General features: G+C 52.8%; 4 protein-coding genes across 4 annotated transcripts; 3 read left to right on the top strand and 1 right to left on the bottom strand.

Annotated features, from left to right (window-relative positions):
- Positions 1–286: 286 nt before the first annotated feature.
- MYCFIDRAFT_41428 (carbohydrate esterase family 12 protein) lies at positions 287–1,165 on the top strand (the record flags this gene model as incomplete). Its single annotated transcript, XM_007926012.1, has 3 exons — positions 287–545; positions 612–723; positions 778–1,165. The coding sequence occupies 3 exons, from the start codon at positions 287–289 to the stop codon at positions 1,163–1,165; spliced, it is 759 nt and encodes a 252-aa protein (XP_007924203.1).
- A 1,683-nt stretch (positions 1,166–2,848) lies between these two features.
- Positions 2,849–3,963, top strand: MYCFIDRAFT_153095 (uncharacterized protein; the record flags this gene model as incomplete). Its single annotated transcript, XM_007927279.1, has 2 exons — positions 2,849–3,011; positions 3,120–3,963. 2 exons carry the CDS (start codon positions 2,849–2,851, stop codon positions 3,764–3,766), a joined length of 810 nt encoding a protein of 269 aa, XP_007925470.1. The 3' UTR covers positions 3,767–3,963.
- Positions 3,964–3,986: 23 nt separating this feature from the next.
- MYCFIDRAFT_203209 (uncharacterized protein) lies at positions 3,987–4,706 on the bottom strand. Its single transcript, XM_007927278.1, has one exon. The coding sequence runs from the start codon at positions 4,393–4,395 to the stop codon at positions 4,186–4,188; it is 210 nt and encodes a 69-aa protein (XP_007925469.1). The 5' UTR covers positions 4,396–4,706; the 3' UTR covers positions 3,987–4,185.
- Positions 4,707–5,824: 1,118 nt separating this feature from the next.
- Positions 5,825–8,029, top strand: MYCFIDRAFT_114715 (uncharacterized protein; the record flags this gene model as incomplete). Its single annotated transcript, XM_007927277.1, has 4 exons — positions 5,825–6,294; positions 6,341–7,401; positions 7,457–7,854; positions 7,904–8,029. Coding segments are annotated over 4 exons (2,055 nt in total), but the record flags the coding sequence as incomplete, so codon positions are not given.
- Between the last annotated feature and the right edge of the window lie 280 nt (positions 8,030–8,309).

Genomic DNA, 8,309 nt, shown 5'->3' with positions numbered 1-8,309 from the left:
AGTTAGATCCCGTTTTTAGGGATCACCGCCGTCCGCCATCTCGCTTAATCGCAGTGTACATACCAACCAACCAACCAACCAACCAACCAAGAGCTGGACATGCTGGTCTTTCTCACGAAGCGACAAGGCGTTTCAGGGGGGCCACCTTGCACCGCTCCGGAGAAAATCAGTTCCTGTATGTAGATCTCTTGCGATACTGCCGAGATCGATATACATAAGATGCTGCAAGCAAGCAGGATCGCAGTTGCTGATCTAGGAAGTACAGTTCGTCCTCATACTACCAGAAATGTCTCGATTCCGCAACGCACTATATACTCTCGCTGGGACTGTTGGTGCAGTCACTGCCAAGGTCTTTCTTGCCGGCGACAGCACAATGGTATCTACTGGCAACAATGATGGGACACAGGGCTGGGGGGCTTTCTTGCCGAAATACATCAGTCTTGCGGTCGACAATGATGCTATCGCTGGACGTTCTGCGCGGAGCTTCACACGTGAAGGTCGCTTTGCCGCCATGGCAGACAACGTACGGTCCGGAGACTTTGTCGGTGCGTAGACCCAAGTATCGAACATCCTTTCGGATCAATGTCCTCGCTGACCCTCCTCTTCATCAGTGATGGAGTTTGGACACAATGATGGAGGTAGCCTTACGCCGACGGACAATGGCAGGACCGATTGCAACCCAATCGACGGAGACTATGCTACCACTTGCCAAACGAAGTACAAGTAAATGTTGCCGATGTCTGTCATGGTTCCCTCAAATCGCTGATCGTTTCACAGCGGCGTATCAGAGACGGTTTTGACGTACTACACCTACCTTGTCAACGCGGCCAAGCTTTTCCAATCCAAAGGAGCAATTGTGATCATCAGCTCAGCCACCCCGAACGATGTCTGGGAGACGGGAGACTTCTCCTACAGCGCCAACCGCTTCGTGACATATGCCATGGATGCAGCAAAAGATTCTGGCTCCACCTTTGTCGACCACGGATTGTACACTGCTCAGCTCTACAAGAATCTTGGTGCAGATGCCGTCAATGCCTTCTATCCGAAAGACCACACGCACACCAGTCCAGAAGGCGCGAATGTTGTGGCCAGGGCTTTCGTCTTGGCTCTCCATGCTACGGATAGCGCTTTGAAGGATTACATTACCAGCACGTCGCTGCAGTAGAGTAGCGGTATCAAGCTTGTTCTTCTCCGCGAGACAACTCGTCGCCAGACACGCCATGAATTTGGGCTTGTCGCTGCTTCGTGGATATCGTCTGCTCTCAGCCTATGAAAGTCGTCGATAAGAGAGAGAGAGAGAGAGAGAGAGAGAGAGAGAGAGAGAGAGAGAGAGAGAGAGAGAGAGTGTGTGTGTGTGTGTGTGTGAGCCATCATCGCCGTCGCGAACCAGGTTAGAAGCTAGCTTGTGCCTGTCGACCACGATGTCGCTGGCGGAATGGTCATCGCCCGGTCCTTGGTCTTTGCCTATGAGTGGCGTTCCAGATTTCAGCAATAGCATCTCGTGTACGGATCGGTATTCATCATGCCCAACCTGGCGACTGTCCTTGTGACTTCGCTGTCAGCCTGCAACCTCAAGCCATGTCAAAGGTCGCCCACTCCGTTGACGTCTCAGCTCCCGAGGGTGGGCGTGGACGTCGCATGCGTATGAATGTCGGTCGTGGTTAGCAGCATCGTGGTTGAGTTCATGGGATACATGTAGCGTCGCATCGCTCCGCAAGCAGGCGTGGCAAGCGACTTCTTCTGTTGCAGCGTTGTAATCTCCGTCGCTCGCTGGTTCCACGCGAGTGAACGACATCGCCGAATCCGGTGCGTCTTGCCCTGGAACGGTAGAACAATCGATACTGTTCCCTCGAAATGCGTCGATGGGTGCCTTCAGGCTCGTATTTCCCGTTCGTCTCGATCTGGCCATTGATGTCGTGACTGCTAAAGGGTAGAGACCTGTGCAGCACAAGCCGACGTGGCAAGCGACTTCTTCTGTTGCAGCGTTGTAATCTCCGTCGCTCGCTGATTCCACGCGAGTGAACGACATCGCCGCGTTCCGGTGCGTCTTGCCTTAGAACGGTAGAACAATCGATACTCTTCCCTCGGAATGCGTCGATGGGTGCCTTCAGACTCGTACTCTCCGTTCATCTCGATCTGGCCGTTGATGCCGTGAAGGGTAGAGATCTGTCCAGCGCAAGCCGACGCTGGTCATTAGTTGACTGAAATCATTGGTATTCGCGAATTACTGATTTTGTTCGCAACATCAGCATGACCACAGCACAGTTTGCATGCCCCCAATGTTCTTGAAAGCGTCTTGAGGACAGCTACCCACCTAACCATCGAGGATGCCGTGTTTTGCGTGTGCACCACCTGCCTGAACGAGCGTGCGGCATAGTGTGGTGCCACCCAGTCTAACGAATTTGCATATACGTCGTCGATGTTGAATGACTCTTGTGAGAGAAGGGTGAAATTCGTCAAGTCGTCCACCTAGCCCCTCGCCCGCGCGGCCGATTGGCATCTTTAGCAGTCAGGTAAATTGGAAGTCAAGATCTCATTCGAAGAGCCAGTCCGTATGTTGGTCACCCCCTGCCATAACTCAATTGCATGAGGATTCTGCCTACGAGAGTGCCAATCGGCCTTGACTCGGAATTTTGAAGCGGCATCTGTCCAAGGATAAAGAGTTGTGGTTGCGAAAGCACTTGGCAGGCAGTCTTCTCGAAGGATATCCGTCGTCTACGAGAGCTCCAATCAGAGTGCTCGACAGACGGCCTGGGGTGTGTGGAGGGTCTCTGGGCAGCTTCCTTAATATATGACCTCACAGGCGTCGCTCTCGCAGATGGACCGCTCGTTCAGAACTTGTTAAAGCATGGCTGCTGCGTCGTTACCGCCGCCTTTCATCGACGTACCTGGCATTGCTAACTTTCGAGACATCGGCGATGATGGGAAGATTCGCAAAGGTCTCGTCTACAGGTCCGCCGATCCGAGCAAGGCGACAGAGGAAGGCCTTCAAAAGATGGGCCGGGATTTAGGTAAGAGGTCTGTCGTGCCAGCCACTGCACCTCCAGCTCTTGATTCACTCACGGGTGCGCGTGAGCGGAGGTGGCCATCACATCCGCAGCTGTTGACATAGAGGAAAGGCATTAAGTACATATTTGATCTTCGCTCGCTGCCAGAAATACAGCGCGATGGCCCAGAATGGGCAGGAGTCGAGCTCGATCAACAAGAGGACCCCTTCCACGCTCATGGCATGATCCGATCATGGGTCCCTGTTTTCGCAGAAGCAGATTACGGGCCGGAGCAGGTAGCCGTAAGATACAGGCATTATACCACGGGGTCAGAAGGCTTCGTCAAAGCGTACAACGACATCGCGCTCGCAGCGCCGCCAGCCTATGGCGCGATCTTTCGACATCTATCCAAGCCAGACCCCGAGCCGTGCCTCATCCATTGCACCGCTGGCAAGGATCGCACCGGCGTCATAGTGGCCCTGTTGTCGCTTCTTGCAGGACGAGAGAAAGAGGTGATTGCAGAAGAGTACAGCCTCACGGATAGTGGTTTAGAACACTTGAAACCGCTGTTCCAAGAAAGGCTGCTGCAGAATCCGGCGCTGCAAGGCAATACGGAAGGTGTACTGAACATGATCAGTAGCAAGAAGGAGAATATGCTTGCAACGGTGGATATGCTCTTGAAGGATTTCAATGGGCCGGTTGAGTACATGAAGCAGTACTGTAAGATGAGTGATGCAGAAATTGAGCTGCTGAGAAAGAATCTCGCGCCAGCGGCATAGCATAGCATGATGAGCATGGTTGCATTTTGGCACACCTATGGACACTAGACGGCGATAGACGATCTGGATAAAGCCATCTAGCATCAACCTGGGAGCTGAGCCGCGCATGTCTACCGCCTTCCCTGCGGCATGTATCGCGCCACTATGTAGGTATATCCGCTGTTGGATACCGCCATTCCCACGCCGAACCGTCTGGTCCTATGCCACATACACAGATCTGCGGACGAATAAGCGGGTGAGATTCAGCGACTTAGACCCATCGACGTACCCTCGGGCACGCGTCCATTGCTACTTTCATTCCGCAATTCCTTCTCAGCAACCCAAGCATTCACGGCATCTTCGATACTTGGACGCTGGGCAGAGACATAGATGTTGCTGCGCTTGCCCAAGTGTACGGAGTCTCGATTCAACGAGTCGTCCTACGCCAGCGAACGAGCCTTCCTTCGCGCTTTCGCTGCAAGATCGTTGTCCCAGTCGGGCATGGAGCAGTCTGTGGAGCAACGGGCATCATTCTGCGCTGTAAGAGCTTCGCAGATGTCGGTCTCGCAGTTGCAGTTGCTGAAGTCGTGGGGTATGGGCTGGATCCTTCTTCTGATTTTGCTGTTGACTCGATATGCGAGGGTGGTCATTCTGGGTAGGAATGTGAAGGATAAGGGATCGACCAGTCTATTGCTTAGGTCTCTCTCAGAAATGTGGCTGTAACACTCTCTCTTGTGAGGTTGGCAACGGACTTTGCGAATCTCGAGGGTGGCAGACCCATGCGAGCCTTCCTTCACGCAGGACCACGCTTTCTAAGTTGGGAGCGCGTGTCTTCCGCTGTCGATCTTGAGAAGCATTCTCTCGATTTGCAACGATTATTTGTAGAAAGGCTGGAGAGTGAAACTCTCATACGACAAGCCTTGAGCGTCAATGCCAAGGCGACGACTTCCATTCTCTTCAGCTGAAGGTCAGACGACACACTCACTCACCTCACTCATCCGCAACATGACAACCTTTCGGTGGATCTGGCCCCGTTATCAAGCGCGCCAAGTGTGCACGCTGTCTTGAAGATGCAGCTCTTCGCGGTGGCGCACCTTAGCGGCAGCCATGTGGTGAGACTAGAACTCGTCCAAAGAACCAACACACGCTCACTGTTCTCTTCGATTCGGTACAGCGGCTTCAGTCGTGCCCGCGCCTTTCTCTCTTCATTGCACCTTTTAAAGATAACATTTATTGATTCTGCGAGGCCTGAGATTTGCCTTGACCTTGACGGCGGCTGTCAGTTGGCCCAATGTCGTAGGAGTTCTAAGCGAGCACGTACAGGTACGGTACAGCCTCGCTGCATACAACCGGTGTAGGCACCTTCCTTAGGCGAACCACATCGCGTATACGTACTGGAATAAGAGCTAATTGCTTTCTAGCTCTTCCGTCACATAACTTGAGAGCTTGTTCATCCCCGATTCCTTCAAGTCATTTCATTTGAAACGACTTCGATCTGCGAACAGCCGCCGAACAGCCCGGGTCGCATACGGATGGCCGCATCAGAACGAATGATCGGCGAACTTTGTACCTGAACACGAGTTACTAGCAAACAAAATGTCCGCACAACGTGGACTTCTGAATGACGCCTCGCCGTTGCCTGCGCACAGTGCAACTCCTTCTTTTGCGACGCGACACCGCCCTGGATATCAGCGAGTGGCCTCGGTAAGTTTTAACGATACTCCAGATACGAGAGACATCACGGATCCGACAGACGAGATCGAACCGGCACCTTCTGGTGCCGCTCACAACCATGGATTGGGCATATCGACTGGATCAGCGGCCACGCCTGCTACACCCTCGCGGACGGGTCAATCATCGTTGCAAAGAGACTCCACCGGCAATCTCCAATCGACGCCTGAGCATGGCATACCAGTGTTCTCTCCTCCATCTACTGGGGCGCTGACAGGGAGCACACGATTTGACGAGACATTCGACACGGCCTACAACCCTAGCCACATGGACAGGGAGTCTCGGGCCTCCTTAAACTCTGCGAATAATGCACCTTCAGTATATGCGAAGTCCGAAGCTGGTTTACTGTCTGTGCGGTCTCGATACGACGACTTTGCGCCTCACCACAACTGTCCAAGCACTCGCAACGTCAAGCACGGTCGCTTTGCCACTTGGCTCTCCATCGGCATACTTTTCTTGGCCGTTTTTGCGACAGTCTTCTCCGCCGCATTCTTGATCGTCGCCATCAAAGGTCCAAAGTATGGGCGTGCGATCCGGAATGGAGGAGCAATTTCTCCATCATCGGCCGCATTTCTCACTTCACTATTCGCGAAGATGATCGAACTTGCCTACGTCACGGTGGTGGTCGCCTTCGTTGGCCAGGCACTTGCCCGTAGGGCCTTCAAGTTGGAGCGCGCCAGAGGCGTAACGTTGGCTGAGCTTAGTATGCGATCGTGGATCATGCAGCCTGGCGTAATGCTCACACAGTGGGAAACCGTACGTTACGCAGGTATCTCCATCCTAGGATTGATCTCCTTTCTCGCGGCTCTTATGGCAATGTGAGTGCGCGTCTTTGATTTCGACGACCTTGACTAACCTCGACAGCCTGTACACCTCTGCTGCCACCGCACTGGTGCAGCCGCAGCTCGTGGTCCCCAACTTCGAGCATAAAGTCATGAGCGGTCTGGTCAAGTCACAATTTGCGAACCCGCAATACATTGGCAAGAACTGTCAAACTCCAGTCACGGATGCAATGGATCCGGTCTACGTTGATACAACATGTTTGCAGATCGAGCACTCTGCAATGGCATTTGTCAACTATCGCACTTTCCTGGCGAATTGGGACGATGCCGCGCAGGTGTATGGCAACAGTACTAATGACCTTGCAAAAAGACCCAAAGGCTATGCGTTATTCAACGACAATACAACGATCATCGCTCCGTGGGTCGAGCGAAGGTCACAATCAAATCCGCAGCCGAACCCGGGCTATCTTGTGAACAATATCACTATGGCTATGCCTCACGTAGGAGTCGTCCAAGCAGCGATGGATCCGATCAATAATCTGGTACAACCCTGGGAAGTGGAAGGTGCTTCATACAGCATCCGAGCTTCAGTGCCCTCGCCAGTAGTGAATGTGCTCTGTGCCACACTGACCGAAACTCAACTCGAGCCTTTCATATATCAAAAGTGGAATCATACGGGATGCGACACCAGCACATGGATCGATTGGCCGACATGTCTGACTTATCCGAACGGGACATATCCATACTTGAACGGCACGGATCAGGGCCTGTATAAGGTCTTCAAGTGGGGTGAGAAGTACGGCAGCGCGAGGTACCCACCAGTCTTTGCAAGACTTCCCAAGGATTTCAACACTATCGTGAATGACACAAAAGGCATGGCATGGGGCTCCACATCCATATATCTCCTCGGCAAGAGCGATTCGGCAGGCCCAGTAGCAGGTAATTACGCACTCTGTGAGATTCAGGCTGGCCAAACACCCAATTGCTACACGACCTACAATGCCACCAGTAGTGGTGGAGAGATGGAGGCAGTGTGCGAGTCTAATCACATACTGCAGTATAACAACAGTGAGCCACTTGCACTTAGTGGTAACGCTACGTTGAGTAAAGATTGGGTGAACATTGGCAGCGAATGGTCAAGGGGTATGTATGGATTCGGAGGACTCACCGTGAGAGCACAAATTGACATTTTCCACAGCTCTTTCCCTTAATGCCGGCCAATTCGACGGCAACGCCTCGAATGCCCGACTACTGACACAGTTCATCCTCTCTGATGTAAATACCGGAAACCTCAGCTCCGGATTTCCTTCGACAGCAGAGGCTCTCGCGGTGCTCGCAGGCAATACTTTGATGCAAGCCTCTCAAGACTCTCCCTTTGTAATGTTCTGGAATTACACCAACCCCACAATCGATGGCTCGTACCAGCAATTCAACGCGTCGGTCAGAGTACAGCAATACGCCAGCGGCGGTAATCAGGACTACCAGAAACCCTTCTACGTGGTCCTGACCATTGTCTTCCTCATGAACTTCTTCATCCTCGGATACTTCGCTTTACATCGCGATTGGTACACAGATTTCAGCGATCCGATCCATCTCGTAAGTCGAGTCGGCCGCCTTCTCTGCTCACCGCACTGACGATTCCCAGTTCTCTTTAGCAGTCAATTCCCCTCCGTCAGAAGCTCTTGCTGGATCTTGTGGTTGTGGTCCTAGCGGCGAGCAATACAAAGTCAGCTGGAAACTTCACAAGGACGGCGAACATTTTTACATGGAGGGACAAGAGCAAGCGCGGGAGGGAGCTGTGAATGTGGAAAGTCCGCGCATGAGTCGGAGGAGGTTTGGGCAGACTTTTGAGATGGTTGGGAGTCCTGTGAAGGCTTTGAAGAGGGTTAGTCATCATCTTTAGAAGTAGACAGATGTAGATGATGAACGACATGACGCATGGAGATTGCCTTGGTTGATGGTGAGACTGATGAGACCCTTGTGTGTTGCGACCGCGCGCCCAAGATTTGGGAGTTGGTATTTCCACCACACTTGAGCCGGCTGGTTGTGGT

This window comes from Pseudocercospora fijiensis (genome assembly GCF_000340215.1).
Source record: "Pseudocercospora fijiensis CIRAD86 unplaced genomic scaffold MYCFIscaffold_3, whole genome shotgun sequence".
NCBI classification, from domain to species: domain Eukaryota; kingdom Fungi; phylum Ascomycota; class Dothideomycetes; order Mycosphaerellales; family Mycosphaerellaceae; genus Pseudocercospora; species Pseudocercospora fijiensis.
This window is presented reverse-complemented; position numbering and strand designations above follow the sequence as displayed.